At 44.3% G+C, this 20,430-nt stretch overlaps 2 protein-coding genes across 4 annotated transcripts in view; one reads left to right on the top strand and one right to left on the bottom strand.

Moving 5' to 3' along the window:
• SIRT3 (sirtuin 3) overlaps positions 1-3,806 on the bottom strand; it is a 115,099-nt gene extending 111,293 nt beyond the window's left edge. The window contains exon 1 of one of the 3 annotated variants that reach the window (XM_078681282.1): positions 3,739-3,806. The gene's annotated coding sequence lies outside the window, so the exon portion shown is untranslated. Of the gene's footprint in view, positions 1-3,707 lie in introns of all 3 variants that reach the window. The other 2 variants (XM_078681284.1, XM_078681285.1) reach the window with 2 other exon arrangements.
• Positions 3,807-4,161: 355 nt separating this feature from the next.
• PSMD13 (proteasome 26S subunit, non-ATPase 13) overlaps positions 4,162-20,430 on the top strand; it is an 85,808-nt gene continuing 69,539 nt past the window's right edge. The window contains exons 1-4 of the mRNA XM_078681281.1: positions 4,162-4,438; positions 8,698-8,776; positions 19,795-19,829; positions 19,919-19,974. Of these exons, the coding sequence (XP_078537407.1) occupies positions 4,338-4,438; positions 8,698-8,776; positions 19,795-19,829; positions 19,919-19,974 (271 nt within the window). The 5' untranslated portion in view covers positions 4,162-4,337. The remainder of the gene's footprint in view (positions 4,439-8,697; positions 8,777-19,794; positions 19,830-19,918; positions 19,975-20,430) is intronic.

Below are 20,430 nucleotides of genomic sequence, written 5' to 3'. Positions count from 1 at the left end.
TACACGACTGTGGTGACATTGATGACTCAGAGTGGCAGGAGGCGACTTCGTCTCCAAAAGAAGTGGGTGTCCCTTCGCGTCTTCGCCTGGTGCAACTACGTATACTTCACATATCATACTACACGAGGGCCGCACTACATAAGATGAAAAGAATTTCACACCCATACTGCCTGAGGGGATGTGGGGAAATAGGTAGCTTCTACCACACGATATGGGATTGCCCCCGAATTGCACATTACTGGGTTCAAGTGATGCGCACCATGTCTCAATCAGAGGAACTCTCCATAAAGCCTGACCCCAAGCGTTGCCTTTTAAACATATGGGAACCCAATGACCTCACACGATATGGGCAGAACTGGATGACACTAGGTATGATGGTAGCAAAACGAAATATAGCGCAGAAGTGGGGTGGGAGGATGTCGCCATCAATATCGACCTGGAAGCAGGATATGGACGCTGCGATGATTGCAGAGCGGGCAGTGTTTCGACATAGAGGTTGTCCCAAGAAATGGAATAGGATTTGGGGGACATGGAATAAATACAGGGGGAACATTTGCGACCCGCCTTCCGATACGGACAGCTCTAGCTCCGATACGGAATAAAGCTCTGGAATTTCGATCTTGGTTAACAACCCATGTTCTGATTGATAGACGAAGATGCTCCAGTGTTAATGATGTACTCTCGCTGGTTTCTGTTGCCAAACTACTGTGCCTAACTTATTTTGTGTTTCTACATGACACTGTATCGCATTGTTTTAAAATGCCAATAAAAATAATTAAAAAAAAAAAAAAAGCACCACACTTCAGAACCCTCCTCGAGTCAGCCAAAAACAGACCCAAAAAACTATTTGACCTCATAAAAAATCCAAACTGCTCTCCCCTAACCATCAAGCCTGACAATACTCCGCCACTCGTGTTTTGGAAACAAGGACAGACGCCTGCTTTCCATCGCCAATTTACACCGTCCCCGAGACTGAAGGACGAGCAGGGAATCTCCGGCAAGCATTAAGCCGGTTGAAGCGCAGCCACTGTGAGCATTCTACTTTTTACCTTCTTGATCTGCCGCTCTTTGAATACTGATGACTCTGTGGTTCATTGGCTAAGAACCAGTTGGTCCTGAGGAGAACCCCCCTAACAAGTGGGGTTTGAAACGCGTCGACCACTCTACCCCCGTATTTGGTCCTTATTTGTTGTTCTAAAGATAGATCATCTCTAAGTTTGTTGTGAGAATGACTTTCCCCGTGTAAATACACCTAAAGGATTGAAAAAAACTGCATTATCCAAAGGGATTCTCTCCAATCTATGTTTTGACCAATACGTGGTTCCATCTGGTTTTTCTTGTTTCTTTTTTGTTCACTGATTATGGTGTTTTATGTATGAATGTTTGTGTATGACTGGACGGCCATGATTGATTGAATGTCTGAATTATTCACTTTTTGTACTTACTGTATATATGAAACTGTTTGCTTCCCCTTGCACTCTCAAAAAACAAAGCAAAAAATAATTTAAAAGAGAATAAATCTTGATACATTGCTAAAGAAATTAAGCAGGTGGTATTGCTTTTTTCAAACCCCTATTGTTCCCCCCAGTTGTGTGGACTAACTTTGTCTCAGCATTGGCTCTCGTGTTGTTTTTCTAATTCTCCAAAGAAAGCAGCAGAATTTGCTATATTTTTCGACGGAATAGTGAAATCATTGGTGGATCAGGTCATTCATCCTACCCCCTAGAGGAGTGCAAATCCTTAGTCATTTGGCAGAACTTTGACGTCCTCTCTGAAGATGCCCTCCTTAAATGCATCCTCGAAACAAGGCCCTCCAACCATTCTTTTGACCCCATCCCTAGTGACATTGCCATTGACTTCTACGCCCATATTCTTTCCCATTGGACCAGTCTGGTTAACCTCTTCCTGTTGCCCTTAAAACAGGACAGGTTACCCCTCTTCTTAAAAAACCCACCGCTGATGCGAACGACCTCAACAACTTCTGCCCCATCACTAACCTCCCTTTTCTTGCGAAAATCACAAAAAATGTGTAGTGAAACAACTTTCCCGTCATATTAAGGATAATGATATTCTTGACAATTTCCAGTCTGGTTTCATTCAAAACAGCAGCACTGAAACAGCCCTGCTGCAAGTGATCGACGATGCGCTGCGTATACTTGATTCAGGGGAGTCTTGTCTTCTGATTCTTCTAGCCCTTTCTGCAGCCTTTGACACTGTTAATCACAACACTCTCCTTAACACTCTTTAAGAGAGAATGGGTTTGCAAGGCACAGTGCTTAAATGGTTTGCCTCTTTCCTCTCGGACAGATCCCAAATGATCAAAAAAGCGCAAATTTTTCATCTTCATTAGCGGTAGGTCAAGGTGTCCCTCAAGGCTCTATCCTTGCACCCACTTGGATTGATCTCTATCTGGAACCATTGGGAAATCTCCTAAGTAAATATGGGATCCGCTACCATCTCTATGCGGATAAGACTCAAATCTACCTGAAGGTGTCTTCCGCACACAATATCTCAAACCTCAACTCTACTCTCTACTCTATTCAAAACTGGATGTAAGCTCATCAAGTTATTCTGAATTCCTCCAAAACTGAATTCCTCTTCCTCTCTGCCTCACTATCTCTTCCTCCTGTTCAATCTTGGATGGATCAGCTGAATCTACTTAACAATAAATCTATCATTTTTGACAGGGCAAAATCTCATGGTGTCTTACTTGACAAAAGGCTCAATCTACTCTCCCACATCAATTCCATTGCAAAGAATGCTCAATACCAACTGCGCCTTCTTTGGGGGATTCAAAGCTTCTTTCCGAAGCAAGATCTAAAAACTCTGGTCCAATCGCTGGTTCTCTCTAGATTGGACTATTGCAATTCTCTTCTTGCTGGCCTCCCCAAATCCCACCTGTCGCCTCTTAAATCCATTCTCCATTCAGCCGCTCATTTTATATTTGAGGCCAAAAGAAGTGACCACATCACACCCATTTTGTCTTCCCTCCGTTGGCCTCCCATCGAGGCAAGATCAATCTACAAGACTACCCGTATCACCCACAAAGCCTTGCATACTTCCTCCCATTGATGCCTGGCAAATAACCTGAAAATCTCTGATGGCTCTAGACCGTCACGTAATGCGGAAAATTTACTGCTTGAGCCCCCCACTTTAAAAAGGGAAAAACCGATGGCTCAATCCTTCTCAGGAAATGCGGTGAGAATCTGGAAATCGCTTCCTCCACTGCTCCGTACCACCTCCTCTACCCGGACCTTCAAAACTGACCTCAAATCTCTTCTCTTTCAAAGACACTTCCAGAACTAATACACCCCTTTTCAAGCCCCTCAATGAAGTTCTTTCACTATTGTAAATTTGTATTCTGTGCCTGTACAAACGTCATCCCAGTGTGCTTTTTTGTGTTTTTGAGTGACTGCCGTCTACTGCTATATTATACATCTTCTTGTATCTCGTTTGCTTCTGTAACATGTACATTTGTAACATTCTCCTCATGTAACGTACTTGGTTCTATTGTGAAGCGCTCTGAGGCCTTTGGGTAAAGTTCGAGCTATATAAAAATGCATAAATGAATAAATAAATAAATCCACTGCTTAAACATTGGGCGAACCAATTAATAAATCACTCTAACTCAGCACCAGATGCGTTGGGTAAACACTGAGGAGTGTGCATACTTATAACGTGGGTAAGTGCACACTGGGGCAACGTACTGGTGCATCTGACAGAAGTGCTTGTCTCTACCTGCTGTACTCTTCAGACGGAAGCTCTCTCCTTGCCATTGACTGCTGCCCCTGCTTCCAGGACTAGCGCGCCCATAATGTTTGTATTAGAGGGACACACGCTTTTAAGGTGTCTATTCGTTCAGCAAGCTCCTCATTGACAAACATTCGACCAGCAGACATAGTAGTCTGTTAAGTCTCTCGATCCAGAGCTCCGTCAAATATTGGATATCGCCAGTGCCTTCTTTAAAAAAAAAAATCTCTATACCGTAAATCAGGCGGACACTACTTACCATGTTCGGAATGATAAATATATCACAGGCTGCGTACATGGGTTAAGTGTAGTGTAAAAAAAAAAAAAAAAAGATCTGTAGTGTCAGACCTCGTCTTAAAATACCTAATCTGAGTGCTCTTGTATTCGAAGCGTTACGGGACTTCCCGGCATGCCGTTGGTTGCAGGTCTGCCGGAAGTGAGTGAGCATCCTTCACTGTTCTCATCCGGGTGCCGCACCGGTCTGTTTAATAGTCATTTGTGAGAAGTCAAGACAGAAGAGATACCAACTAATTCGTCGAAACCTCATCACACGGTTCCAGAACAACATCCCCTCGAGCGGCTCAGCCATGAAAGATGTGTCGGGCTTCCTTCAGCAGCAGCAGAGCCTGAGCTCGGACCCAGAGGAAGCGGCGGTATGGAACCGCCTGGAGGAGTTCTATGGAAAGAAGTGAGAGACGCGGGGAGTAAATGAATTAGGCTGGGGAGAGAGTGTTAAGGAATATGTGACAGAACATTATAGTGACAGTAGGAGTGACGCAGTGAATAGGTTAGGATCAAAGGGTTTTTAGGGACTGGGTGTTAGTATAGTTGAGCGACTGGCGACAGCGGGAACGAGTGGGCCATAACGTGCTAGAAGGAAGGTATAAAGCTGATCGATGTGTAGGCAGTGGTTGGTTGCAGGTATGGGGTTAAAAAGAGAAAGATTACAGGGATTGAGGGAAGTAGATGGCACCTGCTAAATGCATACAAAGTGGGAACGGACGGTGTGGTTGTGGAGCTTTAGAAACCATCCGTTTAACTGAACTAACGGTAAAATCTACTTTTCTCAGCAAGTCTGTACATGGAGGTGACATATTAACACAGTGTTTGGCGTGTCACATTTAGAATCATAGATGGTAAATCAGAGATGAAAAACATCCCTGTAATTCCCTTCTAACAAACTCCAATGATATGTTATGTATGACCCTCCACAATTAAGCAGTGGCAGAGCAATGACGGTGGAGCTATACGTAACATGGTTTCTGTTATGTATCGCTGTCTCAATGGTAATATATATATATATATATATATATATATATATCACCTGCCATCGTTGACTAACCCCAGCACCTCCCCTGCCTTCCGTCTCTCAGAGAGCCCTGTCAGCTTGGTCTGGAATACCTCTATGATGAGGCAACAGTGAATAACGAGTTTTGTTATATGTAAATTGTATAGCGCACTAGTCACCCGCAAGGGTCTCAAGGCGCTTGTACGAATACCGCTGTGGAACCCATCCTGGCTTTCCCTGTGAGGTGTCCACTCCTGGGCACCCCCAAGGTGGAGGCCAGGCATCCTTAGCGTTGTGGGGGCCGTTGTGGAGATTAAGCAGGCTATTTTCCAGAGTTGCAGAGTGGGACTCCATGATTGGAATAGGCACCGAGGCGAGAATTATCAGGTACGTGGAATTTTGAGCCCAAGACCTGCCGAGGCGGGGAATTGAACCCTGGACCCGGGCTAGACCTCTGCATCAGGGTCTGCCGCTCTAACCATTGAGCCACACTTCTCCACTATGAGCTGCTGCTACGTCATAACAGTGAGTGATCAGATTTAGAAATTGAAATGAACGCTAGACTGTATCAGAGCTATATATAACAGATTATGGAAGGGTTTGGCTTGTAGCAAGGCTCTGATTTTGCCACCTTTATAATTATACAAGAGTCCGAATATAGTGGGAACAATGGAGCGGTGCGCTCCCAGAATGATGTAACGTTAATAAAGAAGCTCGATCAGTGTCTTTGTTGAAACAATCTTTATTTTGGCAAATCCAAATGCATAGAAAAATACATCAGCCAACTAGTTTCGTTCATGAAATGAACTTCGTCAGGGCAAGAAATGTATAGGATGAAAGTGTCACTAGTGGGTTCATAAGGTCCGGAAAGCGTCACTCAGTATGATGACTGTGAAGACGCGTGGGCCTCCTTGATAAGGGCCAGCAGGAAATTACCTGAATAGATGGTCACAGAGTGTTAGCTAACCGTTCAGCAGACACTGATCGAGCTTCTTCATTAACGTTCTACCATTCTGGGAGTGCACCGCTCCATTGTTCTCACAGTTCTGTTTCCCGGCCTGGTGGGTTGCACCCTTCAACGTCGGTTGCAGGAGCTAACTGTGCACACCGATCACCAACTGACACACACATCACCTACTACTGGGGAACACACACAGGTTAGTGCGGCACTTGGAGTCTGCTATTGCTTCTTTGTTTGCACTAAGAGTCTGAATATACCAGGGTATCTGAATGTAAACAGTTTACATGTGTCATGGGCCTCATTATGTATACATAGCAAGGCGACCCCAATACTAGAACCTGGGGTAGTAGATAATTTAGTAAAAGCAATAGTTCATATGAGGCCAATAGATCCTAGTAATGATACTTTAAATCCAAATAAACATCGATCCTGTATCATATTGTATACAGGAAAACCTCCTACTACACAATTTTTTAAAGTACACTGCAAGCTGGCAATTTTTCTTGTGACTATTTTTGAATCATGCTTTATCTTTGTTTTACTTTTAAGATATCAGGTGCTCACACACCTGTCCTGATGATGGTTTTGAATATTTGAGATCGAAACGCTGTCAACCCTATTACAACCAAAGTCCTTTGATTTGTGTAAATTGTGTATAAGGTGTTTTTATGTTGTCAATGCGATGTATGTTTTTATAAACTTTCTTTCGCTCACTACAGCACACATCTTTTCACTTACTTGGGAGCACAGGATCTATATTTTTGAATATTGTGAAATAAATTACTTGTCTTACAATGTTCATATGTGTCCCTCCCTTTATTTGCTCAAAAGATTGCCGTATACCATAGGATACAGGATTGATGTTCATTTGGTTTAAATGTATTATTACTAGGGTCGATTGGCCTCATATGAACTATTATTTTTCCTAATTATGGGGCACATTTTGTCAGAGTTTGGCTCTGGTTAGGGAACTTAATATACCAGCCCTGTCATGCGAGAGTTCTGATGAGTAATATACACAGGTTTTCGATATAGCTATACCATATTTCTTTTCTTACTTTGACTCGCTCTTACAGAGGAAATTATTTACTGTAAAACATTTGATGAATTTTTCAAGTTAATACAAATAAGCACATACTGTACTAACTGTCTATTGCCTACGTTCCCAAATGAGGATCAAGGCCACTGGCTTCTTATCTCAGTTAGCTTTTAGTGAGAAATTACAACTGGCTTTGAGCACTAATTTAATATCTACATTTGTGTTTTATGAGTAGATGTTCTCTGCAACGTCCATTCAGAACCAAGATACTATGCCCATAATGTGTGTTACATGTGAATTTACCGTTTTTTCAGTATTGAATCTTTAGATTGCCATCCATCGAGTGAATATATATGAAGTGTATGCATTAGCAAAATGACATTTGAAGGTCTTGTTAAAAAAAAATGCATGACCGTAGGACAAAACTGTCTGCAGTCTTTAAACTTCATCACGATTTTTCATTGTTTTTTTTTAAAAGATCATTTTGATTAACTAAAGAAAGATAATTTAAGGCGTGCTCCCTTTAATTGGCAAAACTGGCTATCAGGGTAAACTGATTTATGGCTGTAACGGTGTCATTGCAGCAGCCCCGTTCTTTCTGACTGGTTAACTAATTACGCATGCAAAATCTCTCTCCATGACATTTAAAGATTTATTTTCTTTGGGGCTATATTTCCGAGATTGCTAAAACCACTCTCGTGGCTCAGCTGTTTCACTAAAGGTTCTGCTGGAACCAAACAGTTCTGTTTTCATCAATTTCTGCAAACTTAATGAAATGAAGTCCTGTTTATTGTCTGTCTGATGCTGAAAAAGCCCTATATAAATGCTCATCTTGCCTTCAGTTTTCCAGCTAAACAGGGAGGAAAAGTCAATCATTTTTTGGTGATAGGAAAGTAGTCCTGTTCCATTAGCACTCTACGTGGAGAAGTGTGGCTCACTGGTTAGAAGCGGCAGACCCTGAAGCAGAGATCGGCCCGGGACCAGGGTTCAATTCCCGACGCGGCAGGGTCTTGGGTCAATGTCCGCGGATGCGATAAGTCTCGCCGAGGTGCCTACGCTAACCATGGGTTCCACTCTGCAACTCTGGGCAATAGCTTGCTTAATCTCCACAACGGCCCCATCAGCGCCGGGGATGCCTGGCTTCACCTTGGAGGTGCCCAGGAGGGACCATCTCACAGGGAAAGCCAGGACGGGTTCCCCAGCGGTATACAGCGCCAGGACACTCCGAGATGGAGTAACAGTGCGCTTTACAAGTATACTTACCTTACCATGTTATGTAGTTATGTTATGTAAGGGGAGGCGGGTAGAAGCTTGTAGAAAAGAGTCTCAGATTTGTTACTTGTATAGAGTACAATATAGGCAGAAAGGCCCTTTCTCCTTCGAACGCAAACAGTGTTTCCTTGGTATGTCCTATCGAACGCAAAAAATGATTCCTGGGTATTACTTTAGGCATTTTGCACCCTGTTATGATCGAGTAACTTCGCCAGGGATTGCTTTGTGCTAATTTGTTTGCTCAGGTCCTCATGTTGCGTTGTGCTTGTTGTTTATGGAGCTTGCTTGCTGACTATTTGCTGAGGTCATTCCTGATGACTGTTCGCTTACTGTTTGCTAAGGTCCTCACTGTTGGTGTGAACTCACTGTTGCTCCTTACCGTTGCAGACTGTGGCACCAGCTGACTCTGCTGCTGCTCGAGTTTGTGCAGGACCCACACTTTGCCAAAGGAGATGGACTTATCAAGGTGAGTGTCACAGTGATAGCAGGATGAAACACTACCAATACACTGGCATTTAACCTTGTTCTCTCTACGACATGCATTCAATTCACCTCTATGTCCCATAGTAGTTATTGAATAAAGCAGGGGGTATCTGGTAATTGCAAACAAAATTACCTATAGCCAATCTTTATGGTGGCATGCAGACTGATGGTTCTGGTCGTACTCAAGGAATATGACACTTTGTATATCAGAATCATTAGTTCTACTGTGGCTTGATGGTCTGTTAAGTCTTTACTTCAGCTTTCATTGACTCTGACATCACCATAGGTCTCTTTTATGGGTTGAGGGTGAATCATCTTGAGGATTGTGAAAATTGGGCTTATTATAGTCTTAAGTTTGCAAGTTTTTAAAGGATTTATGGTGTAAAAGCCTGTGTGGACATGTAACAACGAGGGAAACGGGTGAGCTTCCTTAGTTTTTCAGTTGGTGAAGGTGGACCTCACCGTGACTTGACTCGACTTTAACTTTCTCAGACCCCTCTGAGAAATATATTGTCATGTGAGTGTACTGGATCCTGACTATCATAATTAATGGTGGAGGCAAACTACTTAATCTTTCTATTACATGCTTCCCTACTTAGTATAGCTATGTAAGTCCTGATTGAATTCCTCACAGTATCCACAATCAATTTAGAAGTATTGCAGGCCCACAAGTTTCCAGTTCTATTGAAATGTTCTGGTCTAACTCTATCAATTAACCGCATCATTTGTTAATTCAAAAATATTTTTTGTGTATGCACACTATCACTAACAGACGTTAAGGTATTCACTTTCCTTCTTTTCATCTGGTTGGACTCGTGTAGGTCCTTTAATGTCGAGGCATGTGTCGACGAATCTGCTTTACCCCAAAGTGGCTTTGTACGCTTGTACCGGTCACTTGCTGCATTTATGCATGGGTCAACTCTACAGACAGCCCAAGTGGCCTTTGTTTATCTTGCATATATGAGCTGAAAGTTGTTGTAGTGAAGATTTGATTCGATCACAGCTGTGATCACTGTATTTCTGTTGTGTGGTGGGCACACATTTTAATTTCGGTCCATTTTTTGCATGATTGATACTCAAACATTTTTAGTCCCGAAGAATCTGCTAAAATCATTAACGAAGTGAAACATGTAACTGCATTATTTAGGGTATCAGCTTGTCTAGTGATCTTATGTTTCCACTGATGCTTACTAACTGGTGCACTGCAGAAGATTGAATAATACGACTGTTTTTGTTTGATTAATTTGTTCCTGTTTTAGGGTAAATTTTCTGGAGATTATAGTTTACAAGTGAACCAGCGATGCACATTTCTAAGAGATATCTAGGGTTTATAGTTCGTGACGCGGGTGGCCTGGGCTATTTACCTCCAACAGCAGTGTTGGGTGTGGTGGAAAAAAAGTTAGATCATAAACCAATTACAGGAATACATCTGTTCAACAATATTTGGGAGCCCTCCGGGGGCTGAACTCGCTTAGATGCACCACATTGGAAAATGGGCTGGGCTTTCTTTTACACTGGTGGATCCCACCCACAACAATTGCACTAATGAGATCAATCCTTTCAAATAGTCTTGAGCAGATAAAAGAAACATGGAAAAAAGGTTGTCCAGGAAGCATCTGTCATGAAAAGCACTTAAATGCTCTATCAGCAATGTCGTTCTGTGTTGTCCTGAGAAGGACAGTGGCAAATTTTTATTGTAGTTTACTGTTGCCATATTTTCACCAATGATCACCAGGATAAGTCCTGAGACAAGACCTTTGATTCTTCTCTGGATTACCCCTGTACTTTGTCCCCAGTCCCTGCTTCCTTAAGGACCCATGATCTAGGTGCTCTCTCCCATCATTAGCTGTACCTCCAATACAATAAAAAACGTCACACCAGGAACAGTGGGAATGCCAGGAGGGATAACCCACAGGGATATTCGGCAGTTCCCAGACAGGTAGTATTGCTAGTGGTGAGCACTGTGCTCACTCCTGACTGTGGTCTAAGGCTGCTTAGCTGCTCTGAGGAGGGAACTGTCTAGGAGGCAGCAGCCCTGGAGGTAGTTAGGTAGGTAGGTAGGTAGGTGTGTGTGTGTGTGTGTGTGTGTATGTGTATGGAGGTGTAGAGAGAACATAGACTGGGAAACAATAATTCTGCCCTTAACTGGGACCCTCCAAGGGTAAAACGAACAGAGTAAAGAACCTGCAGATGCGTGCTTGTGGAAAAAATGTAACTTTTTCTGGACTAATAGTGAATGAAGTTGATATCCAAATAGAACATCGCACAGTTATTACTTATCCCAACATGTTTACACATTAGAAACCCTCATCCTATGCCAACATTAGATCCCTATATTAGACCCATAGTTATGAGTGTTTGTATCACACGTTATTACCCGGAAGGGTATCCTGGCGCTGAAGCATGGGCGGGCATGGCCTCGATAATGAAGCTATTTGAAGAGCTTTTCAAGAATTAAGTAGGCGGCCCTAATGTGTAGCAACAGGTCGTTTTTAGGGCTTGCTGAGCCAGCGCATGCGCTGCTCTGCGAGACATTTAGTGTGTGGCTCCAGAAAATGCTACCACACGATTTTGCTTGTGGCGGCCTAGAGCTTGCGGTTACACGTGCTGGCACCATCTGGCTTTCCTCGTCATGCTCATTAAGCGCATCGCGCGATCACTTTCACTTTTTCGGTAATGACGCTGATGCGTCACTCCACGGGCTTCAAAAGCGGCTTTTTAATTAGGTGTGAAGCTTCATGTTTCACGCGGTTCATCTTTGAAGGGCATCTGGGAGTTGCAAACCTTATTTTTAGGGGTGACGGAGTTTGTTACTGTATAGCTCACTGCAGTGGTATGATGTTAATAAGGCTAGTGGCACCCACCTTATGGATCAGCCACCAGGGGACAGTAAAGCTCTTTATTTTAACGGGGAGCAGCAAATCTGACAACTTAGCTTGAAGAGGTGCGGGGAGTGAACACAACAGAAAAATATGCCTTTTTTTCCTAGTGGTACAAACCATTTGCGTACTACTCCAGAATTGCTTAATGTATCTTAGCTTAAGTGCATCGAGATCACTTTTGCGGCCGTGTCACTTTAACTTCTTTCACTTTAAAAAAAAAAAAAAAACTTTGCTGTTGTGCCCAATTGGTAAGTCCATTGTCTATTTCAACCCGGAAGAGCTGTCTGTAGCTCCTGTGAATGCCTGACTAGTTCGACCAGGGTGACCTCCTAGATGGCAATGGGTTTTTCTTGAGGGTCGAAGTGCAGCTTGACTGGGATCTATAGTTTAAAGGCAATTTCGAAGGAGGGTTGGGTAAGACTACATTACAACTGCCTCTTTCTTCCTAGCTTGGCAAGTAATTAAGTAATCGCCTCAACACCGCTATCCTGGCATGTATCATTATTAAACTTGTGTATTGTGTTTACTTGCGATGTGTTTATCACGAAATAATCTCATTTATCGCACAGTAGCTGCTTAGCAATATGCAATGCAAAGGTAACATAAGGACTAAGTGATCAGCTTACACCTCTCCTAGTAAAACTTGTCATCTCTGATACAGTTCTCGACCATTAGCCTCATTTCGGATCTAACATTTGGGCAATAAGGGGAGATTTGAGACACACAGCTGAGGGAGACAGTTACTTGAGAGATAGGAACATTAAAATCCCGAATCCCGGCGTACTAGCAAAATGACTGCTTGTTCTGCGGCAGTTCTGTGCTGACAGCTTTCATGCCACATCTTGCCGCCTCGCCTATTGCCATGGAGCACGCAAGATATGAATAAACATTATGCCTCGTCACTCTCAGCATATCTTGAGGCCATCCCTTTTGTCGTCAGTTCTTCATAGAATGCAACTTGTATGTAGCAGGCCTCACGCACAAGGTATGTGCCTCGAAGCATGTTCCTGTCCGAGAGAGCCGCAATAGTGTTGACAGGTGCGCGCCGCCTTCTGAGCTCTAGGCAGCTTCAGCTGATAAAACTACAACTATTCCAAAATGAGCATTTGCTTTTTTTTATTATTACCTTTTGAAGTTGTGTTGCATGTTACTAATTAAACGCTGCGCGGTCGCTTTCAGTTTCGTGGCCACGCTTTGTCTTTCTTGTTTTGCCTGCAAAGAACACACCTCCCAAGCAGCATCGAGCAGCTCTTGCCGTTCGCCTTTATTTATTTAACAGCGCCAGCATGCTTTAGTTTTCTTATTTTGCTTTTCATTGGTCAGTGCATATGGGTTTTACTTCGCCTTCACGTGTTTCTCCCTCATTGGAGCATGGAGTAAGTACTGATTAATTGCTGCGTTGAACACCTGATCAGACCGAAAATAACAATAAAATGGCGCAGGTGACATGACACGTCACTGAAGATCGGGGGTGTTTGCATTTGTTCTACATTATTATCCTGAAGCTCGGCTCCTGTGTTTATTCCGATCCAACTCTGGCACCTAAATTGTTTTTGCCGAGCACGTTGCTTAGCACAATGATTCCAACTTCTTTCCTCTACGAATAGCTGTTTACAGGCCGCTGTGCACCCGTCAAATGGGATTTTGACCATAACGAGCAGAAAGGGGCCTGTATTGTGTTCCTTTCGCATTCTGCTATAGTCTAAGAAAATACATTAAAACTTCCGAAATTATAAAAAGTCCTATTTTTTTTTATGTCTCACACAGTGGGTCGGGAGCCCCGCGTACTCATGCCGGAGCTTTCAACTAAGAAATGCTTTCTGGGATTTGTAGTATCTGGTACTTTTGAAGCGAATTAGCACACTTGAAAACAAATTTGCAAAAGAATAGGTTGGGAGCTGAGTGCCCTTGTGACATGGAGTGATCTGGCGGCTTTACTCCCAATTGACATCAGACATCCCAAGAGCTCGGCTACGAAGCCCTTATTTTTTGATCGATGACGGCCATGGATAGAGACACCTTGTGAGGCTTTGTCTCTGGCCTCCCATGCGAGCATTAGTCGTGTTCTACAGAAGAACAGAGTAGGAACCCAGAACTTAACACCTGTTTATGCAAAGACGTCAGCCTGTGAGTTGTCCTCAGGGCACTGGCTCGCCTGTGGATAGAGCGGCAGCCATCTGCTGAGCCTGGGCATAGGTAAGACACCAGCCAGAACTTTTCTCCCGCACTTTTTCATGTCTGATTTAGACTTCCAAGTAGTGTTGACATTTCACTTCAAGCCGACTCATTTTAATTAACATAGCAGTGATTTCTGGGAGTTGTAGTCTTACTTTGCTTTAATTGGTCCAACTAGACTGATGCACCAAATGAATGGTTTGTAAAATAGAAGCAAGGTACTGGATAGCAGTGTCCTGCCAACACTGAGCCATTAGCACGTCTGTTTCTAGAGTGCCGCTAATTACAGAAGCTCCAGGTAGACGGAAAGAGGGTTTTACCTTACCTGTGAGCATGTTTTTATTTCGCTGCACATATGTCAGCCCTCTTCCTCGTGTTCGGGTTCTGCTGATTAGTGACCACCCACCACCGCAAACTGGGACTGGATTCTGGCATTGTTGCCCCCTCTCTGAATGCTCTGCCACTTCTTGTCATGATTCATGGCTGCATCTTCATAAGTTTCGTATCCTGAAGAGAAGTCAACCGAAGTCATCCAATCAGAGGCCGTACAAGATAACGCTGTTTTTTCCTGCTCTCCAATTCGTCATTTTCTTTTTAAAGTGGCTTGTCTTTTCAGCAGAGCTTTTATCAAAAGATGTGGTGGCTTCCAAGACCTCAGATTATATATTGTTTTTATTGGATGTGTCTGTACGAAACATTTTCCTTTTGTACAGTTTTCCTTGTGTTTGTTGTTTGGGAGATAGTTCGGCGTTCGTTGCAGAGAACTATTACTCTGTGTGCACTTTGCACATTGGCATTAAAGCTCCCCCTGCTCTGTTTTTCAGTCCTGAGACTTGCTAAATACACACAACTCTGTAGGAGGTGCACTAACACATGGTAAGCAGGCAAGCCTGTGCCCATTGACCAGCACGAAGTGGGAGTCCCCCTCAATGTGTGAGGTATACACTGCCACCTCCTACACAATAAAACGGACTCTTAACTGTAGACGTTGTAGAACCCAGGATAATGTGCTACATGGCCAAACACTTAATCGGTCCCAAAGGCGAGACCTATTGGCTATGCCAATGCTTGTTGGCTTTAGGAGCCCTTGAGCATGATGGTGACCTTCTTGGAATGGATGGTGCACACGTTGGTGTTTTCTAAGAGCCTGACCAGGTAGGTCTTGCTGGCTTCATGCAGGACCATGACAGCTGAGCTCTGAAAGCGCAGGTCTGTCTTGAAATCGTGCGTGATATCTGACAGCAGTTTGCGGATGAGCAGTTCTGTGGACTTCTGGTACTGGCAGACCTTGCGGAGCGAGAGATGGTCCTGGTTTGATGGCGGCAAGGCTTTTTTTTTTTTGAAAGCTTTTTTTATTGACATTTATATTTCAACAGTAGAGCATAACAATAGACCACTAGCCACAAATGCCAGGTGAGGATTCTGTAGCAGATAAATCCTTGGCATTAGCCACAGTAGCATGGGATCACTGCGACGGGTATGGGCAGTTGGGTTGTCCATAATGTCAGAACACTTAAGATGAAGTGTTAATGAATGTATGATCACAGCGCTGTGGATTGTGATGCCCCACTATGCGTGATGTTGAGTAGTAATGAACGATGGAGTAATGAACAATGGCTGGAGGATGCAACATAATGAGGACAAAATAACTTAATTATGGGAAGGAGTAACCACCCGTGACCCAATGCCCTGAAATGTAGCTACGGCTAAATTACTGCTTGTGTAGTGCATGAAGATACCATGGGTCTACTGGGCGTGAGGATTGTATAAGGCAGCTCCCATTATGGCTACGCATTAGAGAGTGTGGAGAGCCCTCTCGGAGCTGAAGCGACCTCCGTCTCCTCTTGCGTGGTTGCTGCGGGTAGAGCTGAATTAAGCAATTCTATCACCATAGCCCCCCATTCTGTGGCAAGAGGGAGCTTGCTGAGTCCCAGTAAGTCTTTCCTCTGCAGTGCCGTACCCTCTGCCTTGGCCCAGTTGAGCATAGAACAGTGCCAGGCTAACGCATAAAGTGCTGCCGGAGTTTTCCATCTTTTATTGATCAGACCCTTCGGTGTGATGAAGCCCAGGTCTAAGAAACGTGCAGTAGCCTTGTGCTTCTTGCTCCTTTTAAAAAGATGTAATGCATACACCTCCAGTGGAAGGGAACCACATGCTTAGTACAGCGGGCCAAGGAGGCCGCCACTCCTGTCCAGTATTCCTCTAGGGTAGGGCAATGCCAGAGCATATGTAGGAGATTGCTTTGGGCACGTGACACCTGGGGCATTCAGAGTCGTCTCTATGGAAGAACTTATTTATCTGTGCAGGGGGAAGGTATGCGCGGTGGAGAATAAAATATTGGATCTGCCAGAAGCGCTGGTTGCGAGGGACACTTGTAGGACTTTCTAGTATAGCCATCCATTCTTTTTCAGATAGGGCACACCCCACGTCATCCTCCCTAGCTTTGCCTCAGGGGGTTAGTGATAATTAGGGGCGTTGGTGGAGTGAGGAGGCGAACCAGTGTGTCAAGTGGCCACCTGTGCCCATAACATGTAGATATTGCAACAAGTGATGTGTGGGTGGTTCTGTGGCTAAATTGACCCATCTAACTGAAAGTGAGGCTAACTAAGAGTTGGTGCATAAGGAACTGGCCCGATGGAAGCCCGCCTTCTGAAATAAGATCTGCATAGGGAATTAAGGCGCCATCTCTAAAAAGGTCTCCTGTGTCATGAATGCCCACAGCCTCCCAACTACGTAACTCTACCGCCGTGACGTACGACCCACCCTTTGGAGATCCTAGTAAAGGGATAGCAGGGGCGTAATGTATGTTATGAGTTTGAGCGCGACAGCTGCCCCAGCAACGAGGCGTCCCGGCACTGAGAACCATAAAATAACCAACTGATTGGAGGGGGAGAAAGATACAAATGGCTTAGGACGGTGGAAACAGATGGGTTTTAATTGCCTTCCTGAAGGCGGACAGATTGTCCAGGCAGCGAATGTTAGGTGGCAGGGAATTCCAGAGTTTCGCTCCCAAAACTCTGAAGGAGCGGCCCCCAACACGGCAGAGTTTCGTTCGAGGAACAACTACCAGATGTTGACCTAAGGACCGCAGGTTGCGTTGTGGAGTGTAAGGTACTAAAAGCGGTCGAAGGAGTTCAGGGCCTTCAGTTTTGAGAATTTTAAAAGCAGTGGTGAGGGTCTTGAAGTGAATTCTAGATTCAACCGGGAGCCAGTGAAGTCTTTGTATGGTAGCTCTAACGGAGCACCTCCTGGGAAGACCCACTACAGCCCTAGCCGCTGAATTCTGTACCCTTTGTAGCCTTGCTATTTCTGCTTTGTTGGCACCTAAAAGGAGGACACTGGCGTAATCCAACCGAGAGAGGATTATGGATTGGATTATGAGCTGGCGCGTTTTGGAATCAAAGAAGCCAAGTATAGGATTAAGGCTTCTCAGCAGGCCCACACAGGTAGGCGCCACTTTTTTTGTGTGGGTTTGGTAACTCAGTGAGGAGTCCAGCCAAACCCCCAGGTTTTTTACCAGAGTTTTTGGTGGTGGGATGGGGCCCAGCAAGGAAGGCCACCAGTGGTCGCTCCAACAGCTGGCGTTTTTTCCGAGGAGCAGCACCTCCGTTTTCCCTGCGTTCAGCTGTAAGCAGTTGCCTGTCATCCACTGAGCAACTGCAGCCAGGCCATCCCTAAATCTCGTGGCTGAGATTGAGGAGCCCTCAGTGAGGGTGATGACAAGCTGAGTGTCGTCGGCGTACAACACCAGCGTGAGGTCCCACTCTCTGGCCACAGCCGAAAGAGGGTGCACGTAAAGGTTAAAAAGGGAAGGACTGAGTGCAGAGCCCTGGGGGACTCCTTGGCCTATGGAGTGAGACCGGGAAATGAACGGAGGAGCTGAGACTCGGAAGGATCTGTCCGTCAAAAAAGAACGGAACCAGTCGAGGGCCAGATCACTAATCCCTATAGCTTCCAGGCGTCTAAGCAGGATGTTATGGGAAACCGTGTCAAAGGCTGCGCTGAGATCAAGCAGAATCAGCGCAGCACTCTGACCGGCATCTAATATCTTCCGAAGATGTTCAGTGGTGGACAAAAGGGCAGACTCGGTACTGTGACCTGGCCTGAACCCATTCTGAGATGGGTCTAAGATGTTATTTTGGGCCATGTGATGTGACAGGACATTATTTGCGTGAGCTTCTGCTGGCTTAGACACCCAGGGGAGCAGCGAGATGGGCCTAAAGTTTTCCGACTTTGTGAGGTCTAAGGTCGGCTTTTTAATAATGGGGTGACCCAAGCTTGTTTCCAACAGGTAGGGACCACTGCCGAAGAGAAGGAGAGATTTAGAAGCGTGGCCAATGAGGAGAGGAAGAAGTCCAAAGACTCAATGAATTGAACCGGTCTCATGGGATCTGACGGGGAGCCGGACTTAACTTTTCTACAGAGTTTGGCTAGATCACCATGGGAGATATCGGGTAGAAGTGATAGCCTGGTGCCTTTGATAGAAGGGTTGGAGGACTTAGTGGGATCGGAGGAGTCCTGTGAGAAGGCACTGTAGATTTTCCTCACCTTTTCGATAAAGAAGGTGGCGAGATCCTCGCATTGCTGTGTGGAGGTAATGCAGGAGGCTAGATTGCCGCAGTTTTGAAGTTTTTGCACCAGTTTGAAGATGGTTTTTGTAGGGTTGGAGTGCGAGTGATGTATAAGCTTCTGTGATAGCATCTGAATGCTATTGAAAGTATCAAGGAGTCCACTTTCCTGGGCTTGCTGCACAGGTAAAACATTTGATGCAAGTCATGGAGGGCCTTGCGAGGTTGCAGAGAGGCGATATCCAGTAGGTGTCCCGATGCTAGCCGTCTGGCTATCCATTGCAGCTGAGCTGCCAAGAAATAGTGCTCAAAATTAGTCATTGCCAACCCACCTTGTCCCACCGGAAGGTATAACTTCCTGATGGAGAAATGTAGAGGTAGGGTAATGGCGGTGAGGCTTTTTGATGCCACCGATGGCAGGGGCACTCTTGTAGGAAGTTATGGAAGCTAGTTGCTTGCGAGGCACTTTGCTCCTAGTGGGCTTGCACACTGTCTGCTTGGTAGGGGCCATAGCAAGAGCAAGAGCATGGACTGTCTCTCTGATAGTTCCACATCTAGAATAATTGTATTTATGTTCTATGCAGTCTTAATACTGTTTCTAACGTTCCTCTCCACACATTACTGTTTCTGTAACAAAGTGCTGTAGATAGTATCTTATAAACTTTAATGTTCGCGATGTGCAACCTTTGCTCCTGGCCAGTAACTTTGAACACACTGTAAATTATTTTCCATTAGTGCAGACCCAAGGGTTTCATTAATCTTGACAAAGCAGATTCTTTTTTTTTTTGTTGTTGTATATATGCCTAGTATTCCACTCTGCTTGTCACGGTGCACAGTGACTTTAATTATACTTGTGGCCAGTGCCCAGGCTTGACTGCAGATATGGGCTGGATTTTGTCTTTGGACAGGTTTTGAAAGGTGCACTCTGGATCTGTTGTACATGCCATGTGGTTACATATACTATCTTGGTTTGTGTGTCTAAAACATCTCTCATCTAAGGTGCCTACTTTGTGGAGCTTTGTAGCATCTTGTACTTTTGTGCGTAATGTGTCATATTTTAGCTCTTGCATTGATTGTGCTTTGTGATAAAAGTGTATCAGCAGTTGCTTTCTTTATAAGAATATCAGGAACTAGCCAAGTTCTTTGCTATTGCCAATTGCTGTAAACTGTGGCTTCCATAAAATGGGGGAATGCAGAATGAAAAAGTTCTCCTGCTGTCCTTGTGGTATAAATAATTTGTGACCCTGGAAGCTGCACATGCCTTTGGTTGCCTATATACTGTTTTCTGCTGCTCCACATGGAGAGAAATTCATAAGTAATGTTTTGTTTCTCTGTAGAAGAATTATGAACTGACCTTTCTCCTCCTTATTTTGCAGTTATATGAGAATTTTATCAATGATTTTGAGCACAGGTAAGGAAGTTGCTGCTATGAATATGGTCATAGTTTTAAGAGTTAGTTAGTAAAATTATTGATTTACATTAACTTTTTCTACATAACAGGGTGAATCCTCTGTCGCTGGTTGAAATCATTCTCCATGTGGTGCGACAGATGACCGGTGAGTCAGTGGACTGTGGGGGAAAAAAACTTCCTTTTTGTTATTTTTTGTGACCTATTATTGGAGCAGTAGTTGCTGTTCTATAGCACATAGGAACCATTTACTTTAAATATTGTGTAATGTATTGCTGTGTGCCCTTAGTCTTTATACTGCATCACGAGCCCTTAACCTATGTGCACTCTGCTCCATGTATGCACTTATTTCTCTATTGATGCAGCCATGATTGACGTCTCCCTAGAGACATGCTCACCCTTGGAACAGAATCTTCTCTCGTTCTCTCTTATTGCTTCTCTAACTTTCTTTCTTGCTACTTCTCTCACCCCCCCCCCAACCTACTAATATGTGCTATTTTGTCCTCTGTTAATGTTCCCCAAACCTGGCACTCCTAATTAGAAATAGTTTAATGTCTGGTGTTGCCTCAACTTGCCACCTCATCTTGTAGAAGAAATTCAGGTT

The sequence above is a fragment of the Lissotriton helveticus genome, chromosome 3_1 (assembly GCF_964261635.1).
Source record: "Lissotriton helveticus chromosome 3_1, aLisHel1.1, whole genome shotgun sequence".
Taxonomy (NCBI): Eukaryota; Metazoa; Chordata; class Amphibia; order Caudata; family Salamandridae; genus Lissotriton; species Lissotriton helveticus.
The sequence above is the reverse complement of the archived record's forward strand: the minus strand, read 5'-3'. Positions and strand labels throughout refer to the sequence as shown.